General features: G+C 39.7%; 1 protein-coding gene across 2 annotated transcripts in view; it reads right to left on the reverse strand.

Moving 5' to 3' along the window:
* Window positions 1-20,129, reverse strand: part of arfgef1 (ADP-ribosylation factor guanine nucleotide-exchange factor 1 (brefeldin A-inhibited)) — a 197,198-nt gene that overhangs the window by 85,971 nt on the left and 91,098 nt on the right. The window contains exons 2-6 of one of the 2 annotated variants that reach the window (XM_034169775.1): window positions 15,439-15,469; window positions 6,327-6,483; window positions 5,973-6,119; window positions 2,168-2,347; window positions 663-716 (exon numbers count right to left, since the gene is read on the reverse strand). In XM_034169775.1, the coding sequence (XP_034025666.1) occupies window positions 663-716; window positions 2,168-2,347; window positions 5,973-6,119; window positions 6,327-6,483; window positions 15,439-15,469 (569 nt within the window). The remainder of the gene's footprint in view (window positions 1-662; window positions 717-2,167; window positions 2,348-5,972; window positions 6,120-6,326; window positions 6,484-15,438; window positions 15,470-20,129) is intronic. The other variant, XM_034169783.1, reaches the window with a different exon arrangement.

The raw sequence follows: 20,129 nt of genomic DNA on the forward strand, positions 1-20,129 counted from the left end.
GGCAGGGCGAAATGCACACTGGAGAACACTGAGGCTGCACAAATAAACTAAGCTTATTATTTAAATGCCACCTCAGTCGGGCAGTGAATGCTGTGCGCGAGCGAGCAACGCAGTGAGTATGTGATCATGCTGAGCTGCAATCAGGACACGCACACAGAAAGTGGATCTCCCTGTGCAGCACAGCACAACATTATGCAGACGGTGACAACACAATAATAGGCTTTAAAGTCTGTGCTGTCTTTCTGTCTCTACTCCTGACTGGTTATTTATATTTCTCCCTCTGACTCAACACTACTTACTTTCTCATTGTTCTAACAGAGTTTCATCAGGCCTCTGGAAATGCAATACTGTAAAAAAAAAAAAAAAAAAAAAAAAGCACCAGAACTTCAACAGGCATAACCGATCAGCAATGAATGTTTACCACACCTCCAACTAAATGAAAACTAAAATGTAAACTGCTGAAAGAGAGCAGGATGATTAGCATGTGAAGACAAGAAAAGCCACAGCAAGCATGGTGCACGTACACAGCCAATCTGCTCCAGGGCAGTGTGGGTGTAAAGGAAGAGAATGGATGAGTGCATGAACAGATGAGAAAAGCTAAAATGTGCAAACACAGAGAAGAGTTCGGATCAGGCAAGTCACGGCAGTCCCGCACGCTTTACCTGGCGGTCACGCTTTCTGGAGGCCAGAGACCAAGATAGCTTGTGATTTGTAAGCTATGTGTCCAGAAAGAAAGGAGGGAGGCAGGTGGGCAAAGTGTCATTGAAACAGAAAAAAAAAAAAAGACATTAAAGCAAACTTTTTGATTGAAGGCAACAGTTAAAATGTCTTTAAGGACACAAAGTTAACAACAGAGGAATATAGGGTAAATGTTTTAATTATTTTCATCAAATTTATATTTTCCGGGAATAAGTCACTGATTCTTTAACAGCCTTTGTGTTTTCAGTTTGTTGCAGCGTTTAAAACTTGAACAGAAGTTGCAGTTAGCTTGAGAAAATAAAGAGCTACACTGACATCCCACTTTTAGTGTCAACGCCTTTAGACCAGGGGTGGACAATTACTTTTCCCAAGGGGCCACATGAGTAACAGAAATGATCATATACCTATAAATGATACGCTAATATGATTAGATAAAACACTAAAGAATAAATAGCAATACACCCTTTTCGCAGACGGGTATTATTTTTCATACCACCCGAGTAATCAGCCAATCTGGACAGCGGAGCGGTGCCACGACGAAGAGGCGCGGTCAGAGGAACTGTGAAATACTGGCGAGTCACTATTAATAATTTCTTATGTGTCCAACCTCATAGGTTGATTGTTAAAATTAAATTCGTTAGTTCTAAAAGCCATCATAATTATTTATAGAAAAATGTTCTATTTTTTTTTTACTAAGGTTTGAACTTTGAGTGTTTACACAGGAGAGAAAAGTGAGAAAATGTTAATGCCTGTTTGAGAAAAGTGTATAAAGTGTGTAGTGAGGGGTTTTACAGCCTTAAAACATCTATAATAATTGTAAAAAAATAACGCTGACTACTTTGTGGATTTTGCCTATCGCGGGTTATTTTTAGAACGTAACTCCCGCGATAAACGAAGGACCACTGTATATGATAAAATCGTTATCAAGTTGTTCACCAATGAGTATGGCTTTTTACACCCTTCTTCTTCTTTACAACTTGATAATTCTGTTCCATATTAATTTTATCTCGATAAAAAACAGTAATGTGTATTGTAATGACAAGTTACAACTATGATTAAATAATGAAAAAATTGCACTGTATAGCTGAACAATGCACAGAGACACTATCTGCAGCAAGATCATGTTGTGGGTCTTTGGAGTAGCTCTGTCAGTTGACTGTTCTCACCATCCTTCTCTTCAGCTTATCTGAGATTTTTCTTGGCCTGCCACTTCAGCCTTTAACTAGTACTGTGCCTGTGGTCTTCCATTTCCTCACTATGTTCCTGACAGTGGAAACTGACAGCTGAAATCTCTGAGACAGCTTTTTGTATCCTTCAGAGACAGCCAAAGGGCCGGATGTGGCCCAGGGGCCATACAATGCCCAGGTCCACTTTAGACTGTGGTTCTGGTAAGGATGAGCCCTCTGTCTGACTTGTGCATTTAACTATTTAAAAATTTTTCAGCCTTGTGAGTGAGGGTTGGACATACTGCTTGATTCTCCATGCGTGCAAAGATGACGTTGAGCATCTGTGTGAGTGTGGCCTTCGCTGTGGTTTGGTTGATGAGGTTCTTGCTGGCAAGGTAGATGTTGTAACATGTGCGGACTGCCTGCAAGACAGTGCCCTCATGGATTTCGATGTGCTGGGACGTCACTGCTGTCAACAGAGCCTGAAAACGACAGACAATATGCAAAGTGAAAGGATGGAAGGCATGTGTCTGGAATGCCAAACGGATACCACCAGCCCCTAACCCCAAAAACGCAAAAATATAAAACACTTTGCTTGCATAGCGAACACTAGTCTGTGGGCCAACATGGGTATACGTTAGGGATGTCCCGATCAGGTTTTTTGGCCCCGATCCGATTCCGAGTCATCTGATTTTGAGTATCTGCCGATACCCAGTCCCGATCCGATACTTTAAAAAACTGAATGAACAAATGCTAAATATATAATAATTTCATTTTAATCACCTTATTTTATTATTTATCACTTAAACAGTGCAGTTCTCTTTGAGGTAGCTTGAACAATCAAGTAATAATCTACCAGACTTAAAAAAATTTACAAATTTCCATGTTATTTTATTTGTCTAAAAAGGTTCCGTATGTTGAACAAGAAATGATCTAATCTGAAATAACAGGTGGTTTTAATTTATAGATGAAAGGTTTCTAAAGAACCATTTATTGATTTAGCTATTTTAATTACAAGTGTTCTAAACTTTTTTAAACAGTAATCAGAAATTTTGAGGTAAACAACAACAACAAAAACATTTCCAAGGATTTTTCTTTAGACATGGTTTCTGCACTGATTTGTAGTTCAAATCCCTGCCTGACTGGAAAATCACTAAGGGCCCTTGGGCAAGGTCTTTAATCCCCTATTGCTCCCGGTGTGTAGTGAGCGCCTTGTATGGCAGCACCCTGACATCGGGGTGAATGTGAGGCATACTTGTAAAGTGCTTTGAGCGTCTGATGCAGATGGAAAAGCGCTATATAAATGCAGTCCATTTACCATTTGTACAGATCAGTGGTTTCTGCCACTGGTCTTCTGTGTTTTAGCCCGACATGTCGTTCCTATTGGACAGCGCAAAGCTACGTCACAGCTCAGAGCATCGAAAGTTCAAAAGTCAACTTGAAAAGTAAAAGGAAAAAAAAACCCCAAAACAACTTAAATTTGCGTCCTGACAGTCCTCAGTGTGCCCCTCTGATGCTTTATCAGTGTTCAACAAGTTCAGAGCAGCGCAGTGAATGTGAATGAAGACGGAAGCTCTTTAAGATGCGCTCCTAAATGTGATGAGTGTGCCCGTCGCATGTGCACACACCATCTCTCGCTCTGTTTTGTAGACAAACGATCACAGGACAATTTGTTTTTTTCTTTTTCTTAATCAGATGACAGATCGTCGTCCTGAGGACTTGGTCAGCACCGGGTCCTGCTGCACATGGAAGGATGACTGAGCAAGAGTTTCGGTGGGAAAGTGTCCATCATCGTCTTGTCGTTCCATCGAGGAGTCAGGCTGAGTGCATAAACACACAAACAGCAGTTCTGTAAAAGAAACTTTGCACGCATAACTCCCCCCACCTCTGTCCGGTTGAACTTATATTTTTTCTTTTGTTCAATTAAAAAAAAATAAAGATTGGGTTGAACTTTAACCGCGTCAGCCTGCCAACAAGCGAAAATGTGCGCTCCCGTCAGAAGCGTCATGTCAAAAGCCGAGCTAAAGCGACGCTTCCGACGCCTCTAAAAAGCAACACGTCTCATGCCTCTGACGCTTCTGAAACGCCCATTAATCTGCAATAATGAGCCTCATTAATAATTAATAAAACCATGTGTATGATGTGCTTAGTTATCATGTTTTGTGGCAACATATGTCATATGTTATCAAATCTTAGTTTGGAGACCAAGAATTTAAAACTGCTAAAACATGTCATGTTTTAAATCCTATTAACTCAACCAATAATATACATCACTTTTTACCAAGACTGGAAAAACTATAGATGTCTTACCCCTGTAGAAACTCAAACTTGCTTCTGTCATCATTTTTCATTCATTCATTCTTTATACTGGCTTACTTCAATCAAGGATCACGGGGGGACTGGAGCCTACCTCACCAGTCATAATGTGTGAGGCGGGGTACACCTTGGACAGGACGCCAGTCTATCTCAGGGCCACATATAGACAAGCAAAAACACTGACACTGGCCAATTTAATTTTCTAATTCACCTAATACGCATGTCTTTGGAAGTTGGAAGAAGCCGGAGCACCCAGAGGGAACCCATGCGAACAAGGTTAGATCATGCAAATTCCACACAGAAAGTACCAGGTGGGAAGTGATCCTTTGACCTTCTTGCTGTGAAGCAACAGAGCTAACCACTAATCCACCTTGCCACCCTATGTCACCATTTTTTGCCATTTGTATCCCATAACTAGATACATTGTGGCCGTACATTAGTACAAAACAGGAATTTTGGAATGTTTATGGTCTAATAAATAATCTGGTATACATTTCTACAAGAAGTTTTTTTTTTTATTCTAACTCATATTGGAAAGTAAACCGGCCTTCCTAGCTGAAGCACACGGCAGTTTAACCAAGCGAGTTATCAAGCTGACTCGAGCAATGAATGCATATACAGCAGACAACTTGACAGTCCAGAGATAAAGTGAACTGTTGGGTGCTGTGTCATATCATGGCAGATGCAATGTCCAACACAAATAAATGTGTTGCATTTCTGTCTCCAGGAGTGAAGTAGAGGGAGACATTTTTTATCTCTCTGAAGGTGAGCCTGGATTTGTTATGTGTCAAGGCAGCAATCGTGTGGGGCTGACTATTTTCAGGTGGTGTGTTCCATACTCTTATCTTTTGTGACCTTTTGCTAGATGTCATTTTTTTGATAGTGCACATTTAATTTGGGGTTTGCGTGTGTGTGTGTGTGGTCATATTACTTGCAAAGTGTGCATTTATGTATTTATTTTGCTGGCTGCACATCTCCTGTTCAGCCATTTACAATACACAAACTTAATACCATCAGCTTTTCCTTTGGTATAATCTAAATCTATGTCACAGAGCTCCATGTGAGCAGAAAAACTTCAAATTTAAAACTTCTAAGCTGACAGCAGTCAGGTGAGTTTTTTTTTCTTCACTGAAACAGTTTCTTTTTAATAGTTTTTATATTTTTCAAAGGTGTGACTACTTTCCTAGTCATAGAAAGTCCAGTAAAAGGTGTTACATATTTAATGTTGCCAATATGATATCAAAATGATGGTCTGTCCAGCAGTGATTTCTCTGTGGGCTGCATGTGGCCCACGCAAATGAATCCAGACCCACACACATTTAGCTGCTGAGATATTCTGATGTGGCAACAGTTTAAACTAAAAATTAAAATGCAATGCAGATTGTTTTCTTTTTTGAAAATATACCAGAGTGGTGTGGACATCTGTGGCTGTGGGTGGGGCAGCAGAATTTCTGTGCTCGATTAATGACTGCAGCACTTGAGTCAATTCGTACATGGCCAAAATCAATAAACTGCTTGAGTTTTGGATTGTAAGTGTGGTTTTGTCCCATTACTGATTATGTCAAACATACATACCCGTCATACTGCACAGCTTATTTTAACCAGTAAGTGGAGTTTCAAGCATAGTATGTTGTGACGCTTATGCAGGCAATCTAAGTGAGAGAGTAAAATTAAACATTTCCAAGACAGAATAGATTACTTACAGGATATGTGTTTATTTTAGTTACTTTCCAAGTGGTTTTCATGACTGGAAAACAACTCTAAATTTCCAAGATGAGCACAGCAGCTCACCTTAATAATCTGTAGCTGCACGCCCTCATCAGTCTGTGGTCCTTGAAAACAAGCGCAGATGGTCTCGATGATTCTGTCGATGAGCTTTTTGCCTGGGGCTGTGCTGTCCGGGGCGCTGCCTGTCAGGTGGCCATAGGCTATCAGCTTCTACAAGTCAAGCCACATACACAAATACAGACAAACATAAACTGTGGTAACTGGTAACAGACCATGACCTGTGTCTGAAGGTTAGCCCACTCCTAACTAAAGTTAGAACGTGGCCTTAAAAGGTTATTTCAAATGAAGCACAGAGAAGATGGCGATTATAAAAAAAATATCTGGGGGGTCTGCATTCTGACTTGTTCTACCACTGACCTGTAAACAGTCGAGTGAGGTGATTACGATACGGGGACATTTGGACTGACATGCTAGCTCAAACGGCAAGAAGTACTTGTCAGCTTCAATGAAATTGGTCTTCGACTTGATTGGTGGTAAAGTACTGGAACCCGATTTGCCGTCTCCACTGGGTGGACTAGGAAGAAACAATACAGGAAACAAGGGACAGAGAGTACAGGATAAATCAACTGGAGTCACGAGAATTGGGAAAGTGTTCGGCAATCAACCTCCCACTCTGACAAAGTGTCAAAGAATGGCACGTCTCACTGCAAATAACCACCTCTCATCCAACATGTGGACGTGTAATGTTCAGTTCCAATATCTAAACCTAACAGCAACTCACCTCAAGTTCATCAGAGAAAATGTAAACCTGCTAAATCAACACAGTATTAAACAGTGTCTGACTGCTTCCTTTAATTTTTGTTTTTGTTTTTTTTTCAGATGAGGTCTCCTGAGGAGGAGTGGTAATCACTGCATTTTAAGACTGCACACCATGCTGACTAAACCTTACATCAAATTTGATTCAGGTTTTTCACAGATCAGAGAATCAAATATAAAACATGGGCTGATGCTTTTAGGACCCATGTGCTTAAAACATTACAACCACCACGCCCAGACTGCACTCACTGGAGAAGACAAAAACACAGACAGGGAGAAAGAGAGGGTGGGGTGGCATTGTTTATGTCTTGGCAATGAAATCGATGACTTCAGCTCTTTCTTATCCTGCTGTTATCCTATGACATCACATACGATAACAGCACAAATTGATAGAGTGGAATAAAAGAAAAGCGAAATGGAGAGGAGCTGAATAAAGAAAAAACTAGAGAACTGGTGCTCGTTGAGCGCAAACCACCAACACTACATTCCAATTCCACAAAATTTTACCTTGGAAAAAAATTAAGGTCAAAGTTATTAGAAGTGGCTTTTCATAAGATAAATTAGATTAAATATCAGGAGTATGTATTTACAGTGGGGGAATAAGTATTTGATCCACTGCCAATTTTACAGGTTTTTCCACCTACAAAGAATGGAGAGGTCTGTAATTTTTATCGTAGGTAACACTTCAACTGTGAGAGACAGAATAAAAAAAAAAAAAAAAAAAAAAAAAATCCAGAAAATCACATTGTATGATTTTTAATTCATTTGCATTTTGTTGCATGAAGAATTCTGGCTCTCACAGACCTGTTAATTTTTCTTTAAGAAGCCCTCTTATTCTGCACTCTTTGCCTGTATTAACTGCACCTGTTTGAACTTGTTACCTGTATAAAAGACACCTGCACACACAATCAATCACACTCCAACCTATCCACCATGGCCATGACAAAAGAGCTGTCTAAGGACATCAGGGACAAAACTGTAGACCTGCACAAGGCTGGGATGGACTACAGGACAATAGGCAAGCAGCTTGGTGAGAAGACAACAACTGTTATGATTATTTATTAGAAAGTGGAAGAAACATAAGGTGACTGTCAATCTCCCTGGGTCTGGGATTCCATGCAAGATCTCACTTCGTGGGGCAAGGATGATCCTGAGAAAGCTCAGAACTACACAGGAGGACCTGGTCAATGACCTGAAGAGAGCTGGGACCACAGTCACAAAGATTATATTAGTAACACACAATACCATCGTGGTTTAAAATCCTGCAGGGCAGCAAGGTCCCCCTGCTCAAGCCAGCACATGTCCAGGCCTGTTTGAAGTTCACCAGTGACCATCTGGATGATCCAGAAGAGGCATGGGAGAAGGTCATGTGGTCAGATAAGACCAAAATAGAGCTTTTTGGTATCAACGACACTCGCCGTGTCTGGAGGATCAGAACAACCCAAAGAACACCATCCCAACCCTGATGCATGGGGGTGGAAACAACAAACTCCAGGGGTGCTCTTCTGCAAAGGGGACAGGACAACTGAACCGTACTGAAGGGAGGATGGACGTCATGTATTGCAAGATTTTGGGAAACAACCTCCTTCCCTCAGTAAGAGCATTGAAGATGGGTCATTGATGGGTCTTCCAGCATGACAATGACCCCAAACACACAGCCAGGGCAACTGAGGAGGGGCTCCATAAGAACCATTTCAAGGTCCTGGAGTGGCCTAGCCAGTCTCCAGACCTAAACTCAATAGAAAATCTTTGGAGGGAGTTGAAACTCCAAACCTGAATGATCTGGAGAAGAACTGTATGGAGGAGTGGACCAAAATCCCTGTTGCAGTGTTTCCAAACTTGGTCAAGAACTACAGGAAATGTCTGACCTCTGTAATGACAAACAAATGTTTCTGTACCAATTGTTAAGGTCTGTTTTTCTAGGGGATCAAATACTTATTTCAAGCAATAAAATGCTAATTAATTATTTAAAAATCATACAATGTGATTTTCTGGATTTTTTTTTTTTAGATTCTGTCTCTCACAGTTGAAGTGTACCTATGATAAAAAAATACAGACCTCTCCATTCTTTGTAGGTGGAAAAACCTGCAAAATTGACAGGGGATCAAATACTTATTTCCCCCACTGTAGTTCATGCACTTGAATCAAAGTGTTTTTGTGGTGGTTTTTTTTTTTTTTTTTTTCCAAACTTTTTTGGTTACTGAATTCTTTCTCAGATCATTTTCACAGAACATTGGTCATCTCTGCTACTCACAATTTGTCATTACTTTTTGGCACTTGGTTTCTAACAGATAACTGGAAGATAGACAAACGCATAAAATTGGAACCTCCATCCAATTTTGGTGGTGTAGGCAAATCCATAACAGAAAAATGAGAGTAACTGAGGCACTTTTGATTGAGCTCTAATGCAAATGGGTTTTTCAATATTAAAATCAAATGTCCACAAACTCCACAACCTGGATCATATCCAGATCAAACTTTGTCAGTCGATAAAGGATACCACCCTACATAATGCTATTAAATATGAAAGAAATTCCATCTTGTTTGACAGTTGAGTTTTTGAAGATTTGTTCAATGTTAAAGGATAGGGATTTTGCCAATTTTCCAAGATTGTTCCTGACTTTGACCTTGAAATTTCAATCAGTTCTTGCCTAGCAATACATGAATACTTTGTAAAAATTTCATAACTATATATGAAAAACTGTGGGTTCCAGGCTGTTCATAAGCAAGCAAACAAACAAACAAACAAACAGGGATGAAAACATAACCTCCACCCAACTTCATTGGCGGAGGTAATGAACTTTAACTTTAAGATTTAAAGTTTGGGGTAACGTGAAGAGCATAGAAAGACAGAAAAATATGGATCAAGCTGAACATGTTTAAGAACATCATCACTATTAGGGAATATTGTGAAGTTAGAAATAAAGGAGCCAAAAACATAGGCAAATTAAGGAAGTATGGAAAAAAAAAACTTGATAGCTAAAGTAAGAAATAATTCTAAAGCTTTCTACATGTATGTAAACAGCAGAACAAAATGTAAGTATCTCGCTTGAAAGGCAAGAATGGTACATTATAAGCAATGACCCTGAAACTGCAGAAGAGCTCAACAGATTCTTCCAATTAGTTTATGTTTGTGTACACTGTGTATCTGACAACGGTGCTCCAGAACCTTTTAATTATGTTGGTGTTTCCAGCAATATTTATGTTGAACATGCATTTTTTCATGCCACTCGATGTTAGGAATTTAATTGGTGCTATCAATGTTAACAAGGCCATGGGCCCTGATGACATACACCCTGGAGTTTTAAAACAATTAGTAGATTTTGCTTATTTTCCTCTGTTCTGTTCTGTGGAATGAGCTACCTCTTGAGTTACGTACTATTCCTGACCTAGCACTTTTTAAATCTAAGTTAAAGACTTATTTATTTAAACTGGCTTTTAACACTTAGTGGGGAGGTGACATGTTCTGTTATTTTTATGTTTTTTTTATGTGTTGTTTTAAAATTTTATTTTATATGTGTCTTATTTTGTAAATTTGTGTTTTTAATTTTAAGCACTTTGGACACCAGTCGGTGCTGTAAAGTGCTTTATAAATAAATGTTGATTGATTGATTCTGTAAAATGTGGCAGTCTATAGACCAAGGTGTGTTACAGGACCTTTGAAAAGTAGCACATATTACACTAATTTTCATAAAGGGAAACAAAATGTTAGCGAAAAACTACAGACAAGTTAGTTTAACCACACAGGTGCGTAAACTTTGTGAAAAAATAATGACGGAAAGACGAGTTGATTTCATGGAAAATAACATTTTGTGTGATCAACAACATGGTTTTAGGTAAGCCAGATCCATGGGCACAGCAACTAATTCTGGGCCCTAGGTACTAACCACATTGAACCCCCCCCCCGCACACCCACACACTGTTATGTTCTTTTTTATTAACGCAAACAACAAATTTGTAATGTGTAGTCAAACCACGTCTAAATCATGTATACCTCAGATCATACCCGGGAGTCAGAACCCTTTTTATAGTTGGGGGAGCAATATTGAGTTGGGGGGTCTGGGGGGACCAAACTGCACCATTTTCTAGAAAAATGGTGCAATTTGGTGCATTCCAGTCTGTTAAAATGCACAGGAATGCACCAAATTGCACCATTTTCCCCCAGACCCCCCAACTAAATATAGCTAGTTTTCAAGCTCACCTCTCTTTGCAAAGAATTTGGTTAGCAGCTGTTTTCCCTCATTTAGTTTTCTTACCCTGTCCTTTTATCTCTTCTTTTTTGAAATCCGGACTTTGATTTTTTTTTTTAAGCTAAGACATGTCTTATTTCAACCTAAACACTAGGGCTGCAACTAATGATTATTTTAGTAATCAATTGGTCGATTATTCTTTCGATTAATCAATTAAAATGTTTTTTTTTTTTACTTACATGTGAGTTTTGCCATTATTTCTTTAAGTGAGTTATTATTAAAAGGCCTTTATCACGCAACATCAAAGTTTGAGCTTGTAACAAAGTTATGATGTCATATTCTCATCAAAAACACACCTGGAGTAGAGTTTTGTTTTATTTTGCACATACATACATCAACGACACGCCACAAAGAGATTTCCATCAGGTTTCACCCGATTATGAGCATTTTTAGATGCCTACAGCAACTATCTCCACCACTGACAACATATTACAGCAAGAATCCACAAAAGTATTTTAAAGGCCAAACTAAAGTGTAATATGTGCTCTTTAATAAGATATTTTCATGAAAAAAGACAAAATGTGCAGTTAACTGCATTTTATTTTTTTTCTTGTGTAAAAACACAGCTTAGATGTGGTTTGACCAAAACAAATTGTCATTAAACTTAAATAAAACAGGGATGAAGTGCAGGTTTAAGAGTCACTAGGTGTTCACAGGAAACAGTTATTTCTATATTTATTTATTTATGTTCATTGTTAGTTGGCTTTATCTTTTCTGTTGTGTTTTGTTTTATCAGGTTCTTTTTGTCTCTTTCTCTAAAACTGTTGTATTGTAGCATTATTAGCTATTATTACTATTATTGTTGTTGTTGCTATTATTATTAATATATAAATAAAAATAAATTAAAAAATCTTACCATGTGTAATACATTTGACTCTTTCATGACAACCGCTGAGCCATTAATTATTATACAGAAAACAAATGCACACAAATGTGCTGAGATGTGAACAGCTTAATGCTAACTTTAACATTGAAAAAGCCATAGGCATGCAAATGAGTTAGCGTCGGTCCCGTTTTTAAGTTATAAAATACATCTATCAACTGTTTCAGAAGACCATAACAGGTCGGTTTAACATAAAAAAGGTAAATATTGCTCACAGACATATGATCTTTAGGGTTTTAGTGGGGAAAAATTAAGATAAAGTAAAATAAAACAGAAGCAGTGTTTCAATTCCAAGATTCGCCAGGAGTTGGCAAAAGGTCCCAAACATTCCTAAACAGTGAGTGCCAAATAGTTGCTCATCATCGTAGAAACTGTCACTAACATTTGCCAATAGTTGCTAATGTTCGCCAACATTCACTTGTTGTGCCAAATTCCAGCTTCGTTGTTTAAAGATTCAAAGCAAAGCCATGCTGCAGAAACGGTTGATTATATGGAAGAAATGAAACATCTGCGGTAAAACAAAGTTATTTAGCAACTAATCGATAACTAAATTAGTTGACAACTATTTTAATAATCGATTTTAATTGATTAACTCGACTAGTTGTTTCAGCTCTGCTAAACACCTCTCCTCTTTCTGTCAGATCCCGTTTGGTGTGTGTGTGTGTGTGTGTGTGTGTGTGTGTGTGTGTGTGTGTGTGTGTGTGTGTGTGTGTGTGTGTGTGTGTGTGTGTGTGTGTGTGTGTGTGTGTGTGTGTGTGTGTGTGGCAGCGTGCCACCTGTGCGAGAACTTTCAATATTATTGTTAGAGCAGAATTATGTTTTGCAGCATTTATACATTCATTCTAATTATATTCTTTTACAACACAAACTGTATGGACATTAATAACATGCAACACAAAAATGTATTTAATGCCAGTTTTATGTGGGCGCTCCCATGCTCTGGGCCCTTCACTTCACCAGGCTGCTATGAAAACTGAAAACTGCCAACAATGAAACACAAACACAAAAAGCTGAAAAGAACTGAAGATAAATCCATAAACAGCAGCGTACTTACAACCCCTATTCCAATGAAGTTGGGACGTTGAGTAAAATGTAAATAAAACAGAATACAATGATTTGCAAATCCTCTTCAACTGATATTCAATTGAATACACCACAAAGACAAGATATTTAATGTTCAAACTGATAAGCTTTATTGTTTTTGTGCAATTATTTGCTCATTTTGAAATGGATGCCTGCAACACGTTTCAAAAAAGCTGGGACAGTGGTATGTTTACCAGTGTGTTACATCACCTTTCCTTCTAACAACACTCAATAAGCATTTGGGAACTGAGGACACTAATTGTTGAAGCTTTGTAGGTGGAATTCTTTCCCATTCTTGCTTGATGTACAACCTCAGTTGTTCAACAGTCCAGGATGTAGCGACGAACTGTGTTAACTGACAATGGTTTTCAGAAGTGTTCCTGAGCCCATGCGGTAAGATCCTTTACACAATGATGTCGGTTTTTGATGTATGACTTCAGTTGTTAAACAGTCCGGGGTCTCTGTTGACGTATTTTGCACTTCATAATGCACCACACATTTTCAATGGGCGACAGGTCTGGACTGCAGGCAGGCCAGTCTAGTACCCGCACTCTTTTACTACAAAGCCACGCTGTTGTAACACGTGCAGAATGTGGCTTGACATTGTCTTGCTGAAATAAGCAGGGACGTCCCTGAAAAAGATGTTGCTTGGATGGCAGCATGTGTTGCTCCAAAACCTGGATGATGGTACCATCACAGATGTGTAAGTTGCCATGCCATGGGCATTAACACACCCCCATACCATCACAGATGCTGGCTTTTGAACTTTGTGCTGGTAACAATCTGGATGGTCTTTTTACTCTTTCGTCCGGAGGACAAGATGTTCATGATTTCCAAAAAGAATTTGAAATGTGGACTCATCAGACCACAGCACACTTTTCCACTTTGCGTTTGTCCATTTCAAATGAGCTCGGGCCCAGAGAAGGGGGCGGCATTTCTGGATGTTGTTGATGTATGGCTTTCCCTTTGCATGGTAGAGTTTTAACTTGCACTTGTAGATGTAGCGACGAACTGTGTTAACTGACAATGATTTTCAGAAGTGTTCCTGAGCCCATGCGGTAAGATCTTTTACACAATGATGTCGGTTTTTAATGCAGGATCGAAGGTCACATGCATTCAATGTTGGTTTTCGGCCTTGGCACTTACGTGTAGAAAGTTCTCCAGATTCTCTGAAACGTCTGACTACATTATGGACTGTAGATGATGGAATCCCTAAATTCCTTGCAATTGAACGTTGAGAAATATTGTTTCCAAACTGTTGGACTATTTTTTTCACGCAGTTGTTCACAAAGTGGTGATCCTCACCCCATTTTTGCTTGTGAACGGTTGAGACTTTTGGGGATGCTCCTTTTAAACCCATCATGGCATTCACAATTAATGTCCTCAGTTGCCAAATGTCACCCATTGAAAATGTGGCACATTATGAAGCTCAAAATATGACAGCGGAGGCCGTGGACTGTTGAACAACTGAAGTCATACATCAAGCAAGAATGGGAAAGAATTCCACCTGCAAAGCTTGAACAATTAGTGTCCTCAGTTCCCAAATGCTTATTCAGTGTTGTTAGAAGGAAACGTGATGTAACACAGTGGAAAACATACCACTGTCCCAACTTTTTGAAACATGTTGCAGGAATCCATTTCAAATGATCAAATATTTGCCCCAAAACAATAAACTTTATCAGTTTAAACATTAAATATCTTGTCTTTGTGGTGTATTCAATTGAATATCAGTTGAAGAGGATTTGCAAATCATTATATTCTATTTTTATTTACATTTTACACAATGTCCTGACTTCATTGGAATTGGGGATGTATTTTTTTCCCAATATAACGTAGAAGACTGAACTTCAGAGGTAACTGAAATACTGAAACAAGGACAGAAATAATGTTAAGTGAACGTGGAGGAAGGACAGCGGGATATAAATTTAAGAGGGAGGAAAAAAAGAACAAGACAAAGGGGGACATGAAGGATGTGAAAGACAAGACGTGCCACACACGGTAGCCTGTGCTAGTTGGCAACCCATACACAAATATAACACACACACATGCACAGGCAAACACACTCTTACAAACACATTCTGCATTAGGCAGAGGGGTTTGTGAAAAAAGCCATTAATGAGAAAGAAAGGGGTGTTGGGAAATGGTCAGGCAAAAGACAAACAAAAAACACACTCGGGGCTGGCACTAGAATGGATGCTAGCACACACACACACACACCACACACACAACCACACACACACACACACACACACACACACACACACACACACACACACACAACACACACACACACACACACACACACACACACACACCACACACACACACCACACACACACACACACACTTCAAACCCCCTTTACTAGTTGAAACAGTAGAAAGCTGAACAGAGCCATGCATTTGGGCATTGAATTCACAGTGCCTGAGCAGACAGGAACAAAGCCCATTACAAGAACCAGAATTCCTTATTGCTTTATGTAATTAATCAATTGCTTACCTCAATTTGTCAGATTCCTCTTTGATTTCCTCTGAAAAGCAAAAAGGAAACAGCAGAGATATTACAGTCATCAAACATCAACCTTGGGTGATGTAAATTCTGCAGTATTTTGCTCAGCTAATGACGCAATGGAGAATAGAGCATACCGGCTGATGCCATGCAGATGATTCAAATTATTTAACTCTGCTGCTCCTTAATGGACAACTTGTTATGTGCACATGCACCCAAATTTAGATGAGTATTCTCACATTAGACTGGAAGTATACTGTAGATCTGTACAGGTGCAGCCGTCGCACTACACATATTCAAAGTGCAAGAATGTAGTGAATTCTCACACACATTCATCTTAATGACAAAATAAGAAAAAAATACATGCAGATTTATGTTTTTTTTTTTTTTTTTGCATGAGCGGCTTGCATCCTCATGGTAATGATCTTCGTGATGTCACCCACTGAGCAGACAGGAGTGTAGCTAATGCACTGCCTCAGTTGCTGGGCACCAAAAAGTAATCATTATTCCCTCTGAACTCAGTCAGTATGCCATGCTAACATTTGTGTTTATTTCACAGACCCCTGGGCATGACAGCAGTTGCATATACTTGCTGAATACTGGCACAGAACAGCAGAAAAAGAGTGTGACTGTCTCAAATAAAGCTAGAAAGAGCACAAAAGAGGCTAACTGATACACAACATTAAAAGGGGGGTCTCAATGAAGAAGTTCTTTAAAACAGAGTGGCAACAGTTAAAGGCCTTACAGAACTGCACCAGCCTATGATGGTCGAAAAACATCCCAGTAACGCAATGAGAGGTCAATGTTTCACAGCTGGAAGGGCTAACCGTCCCTCTCACAGTACAGGGAAGAATAATCCTAATACCAAAAGACTCAGTGGAATTAAATCAGTGTTTATTTTCAACCACCTTTTATCCATCAAAGACAAGGGACTAAACAGTGGGTAAATAAAAGAAACAAAGCCAGAGCTGCTTTTAATTTGGAACCGTCTGTTCCTAATTTACAGCATATCTCTAACATACAAGTGGCATAATAATGCAAGCAAACTGGTGAGGACCTGTGAGTCAAAAGCCCCTTTCACACTGGCGTATTCGTAGAGCTGCTTATTGTGGTGTATCGTCAACACCGAGTTGAGCAGCTCTACGCCGAGTTTTTTCTCCCTACGCAGCAGTATGTTGAGGGCTACGCACGTAAGACGGAAGAAATTAAACGTTCAATTTTCTTCAGCGCAGAGCACTGGACACAGTTTTAAGCAGGTCTGCGCAGCACAGCTTTACTGCATGCAAGTCTGCAACACGACGCTCCTGTACACAACGAAAAACTGAGTGCTGCATCCAGCGGAAACAGCTGGAGAAGAGGATCACGCAGCTGCAGCGCCTCTGTGTGATCAGAACACCTGATGTAACTGATGGACGTGTGTGTGCTCAGAACAGGGAACTGAACCTCAACTCAGAAATCCAGAAACAACAGGTCTCTCTCTCTCTCTCTCTCTCTCAGATCAGACAATAAGCACTGTGACTTTAAAATAAAAGCCTCGTCGCTGCATGCCAGTGCGATCATCAGTCTGATCAAATCAGCAGACCTGATCGGAGCAACCGGAGGTTTAAAAGTTTAGAGTCACAGCGCTTCATTCACAGCAACCTTTACCACAGCCAGACTCAGCAGCATCTGTACACAATGAAAATGATCCACCAAGACAAAAAATAATAATAATACAAAAATAATAATAATGTTAAATGACTCTGTGTCTGAGCTGCACCACACCATGCAGTAGAGAACAGAGCGCACTTCCACAGAGGCAGAAAATAGCAGCTTTGGCTACATAACTGTAAAAGCCTCATGATACAGTCCACTGTTTTCCAAGAGCAACGACGTGTTCTGGACAGCCGGCAGGAGTGAACTGAGCATAGCAGAAGCCCATAATGCAAAAGCTAAGCATCCCCCGAACCCCCAGCTTTTCAAGGTGATTATTCCATCCCATTATGCTCAGAAAAAAATCCTGCTGAGAACCCTGATATTTTTGTATAGCAGCCTCAGAGTGTTATACAACACCAGTGTACGGTGGTGACGACACCAGAGCAGTGAGACACAAATGAGTAGTTCGGGTTATATAGTCGGTCAGGTCAGGTCCAGGAGCATATGTCAATGCCATACGTCCAACATACCATGGTCCTGGATAACAGCTACTTGGTCAGACAAGCTGCCATCCCCTCTTCTAGAAAACAGCCATCTATCTGCCACAGCCAGGTGAAATGTGGACATCTCACATGCCTTTTCCAGTTGCTGTGGTTCTCAACAATGAGGCACTACAATGAGACTGATATTGCATCACAAGAGAAAGATACCACATGGCCAAAATGCCAAAGTTGACATTCACTCACTATGCAGGGGGTACTCTGACTCTCTAAATAATCACTCATTATCACAAAGTAATTCCAGTGGCACCCAAAAATTCTCCAAAGAGCCCTAATGCCAAAGACATCCAGTCACCTTAGGTCCTCCCAGCCTCGTAACCATACAGTAAAACAGGAAACATTAGAACCCTAAAGACTCTGGCCTTCATTCTCCTCTATAATTAGCATCACCAGACACCTCTGTTCAGGGACCCCATGACTCCATAACCTCTTCTCAGGTGTTTCTCAACTTCAAAAAGCCAGACTGCAGAGACATGAATGTCAGAATTAGAGACATTCACTTATCTCTGCACTAAGTTCAACACTTTCAGTGCTTCCAATGGCCAAGCCCAGAACAATCAATTAATTGAAAACCTGGTTCTTAGTCTTGACTCAGGACAATCCCAAACCCAGACACTCTGACACCTCACTCTCTCAAGTGCTGCAATCAGGACATCCACTGATTCTGCTATGATTACAGCATCGGCCACAAAGTCGAGGTCAGAAAACCTTTCCTAAAGGCACCTAAGCCATAGTTCTCCACAATCCTATCCAACACTCAGATCATGCAAGCACTGAACAGACAACAGACTAGGAGCAAGGCACACCCCTGACAAACACCAGAATTCACTGTGAAGGAATCAGAGACTTTGCCTGCATTCCACACAACATTCACAGTACTTGCGTACAGACCAGCTGCAATGTCCAGTAGCCCACTAAGGAGTTTGTGAATTTTTAGGATGTCACAGAGAAAAGTCTGGTCAACCAAGTCAAACACTAAGAAAATACAGCTGTAAAGAATCACTGCTATTATTCATGTTTGCATTCAGTGAGTACTTAGAAAGCAAGAATTACATTGACGTTCTTCAATGTGAATCCACACTGCACTGGTTAAAAGGAGAGTATTGCTAAAATGACTAAAATAGCTCCATTTTCATGCCATACTATTTATTTAACACCATTTTATTGACTCTTCAGATTGGTGATGTAAATTTGTTAAGTGTTTCAAAAATTCTGCAAAATGGTGGAATGGTGGGGGGATGTAGTTTCTACTACTGTTGGCAACAGACTAGGGCTGCCACAAACGACTATTTTGATAGTCGACTAGTCAACGATTATTTTTGTGATTAGTCGACTAGTCAGATCATACGTAAATTCCTAAATTAAGGCCTGCAGGGTTTTCCGAGAAACGTCAGGGGATGAAAACATGAACATTTCCAAATCAGTGAAAAAAAAATTGTGTGAGGAAATTTTTTTCCTGATTTCTTATAGTGTTTCTTAAAGCCAGAAAGTTGCCATTTGAAATGACTTTAGTTTTGTGTCATGTCTGTGATCATCTTTTTTTCTACAAAATTAAACAACTGAATGAACATCCTCCGAGGCCGGTGATTCCATAATTTTTGCCAGGGGTTGTATAAAGTACCACACTGTTTGTATTTCTGAATGATTGCTGTAAATGAAGTCTAAGAAATAGTCACTGATTTGGAAACGTTCATGTTTTCATCCCCTGAGGTTTCTCGGAAAATGCTGCAGGCCTTAATTTAGGAATTTACGTATGATCCGACTAGTCGACTAATCACAAAAAAAATTGTGGCAGTCAGTAACGGTTACTTTTTAAGACCAAGCAGAGGAAAAAAAATATGGAATCACTCAATTCTGAGGAAAAAATTATGGAACCATGAAAAACAAAAGAACGCTCCAACACATCACTAGTATGTTGTTGCACCACCTCTGGCTTTTATAACAGCTTGCAGTCTCTGAGGCATGGACTTAATGAGTGACAAACAGTACTCTTCATCAATCTGGCTCCAACTTTCTCTGATTGCTGTTGCCAGATCAGCTTTGCAGGTTGGAGCCTTGTCATGGACCATTTTCTTCAACTTCCACCAAAGATTTTCAATTGGATTAAGATCCAGACTATTTGCAGGCCATGACATTGACCCTATGTGTCTTTTTGCAAGGAATGTTTTCAGTTTTCGCTCTATGGCAAGATGCATTATCATCTTGAAAAATGATTTCATCATCCCCAAACATCCTTTCAATTGATGGTATAAGAAAAGTGTCCAAAATATCAATGTAAACTTGTGCATTTATTGATGATGTAATGACAGCCATCTCCCCAGTGCCTTTACCTGACATGCAGCCCCATATCATCAATGACTGTGGAAATTTACATGTTCTCTTCAGGCAGTCATCTTTATAAATCTCATTGGAACGGCACCAAACAAAAGTTCCAGCATCATCACCTTGCCCAATGCAGATTCGAGATTCATCACTGAATATAACTTT

The sequence above is a fragment of the Thalassophryne amazonica genome, chromosome 1 (assembly GCF_902500255.1).
Source record: "Thalassophryne amazonica chromosome 1, fThaAma1.1, whole genome shotgun sequence".
NCBI lineage: Eukaryota > Metazoa > Chordata > Actinopteri > Batrachoidiformes > Batrachoididae > Thalassophryne > Thalassophryne amazonica.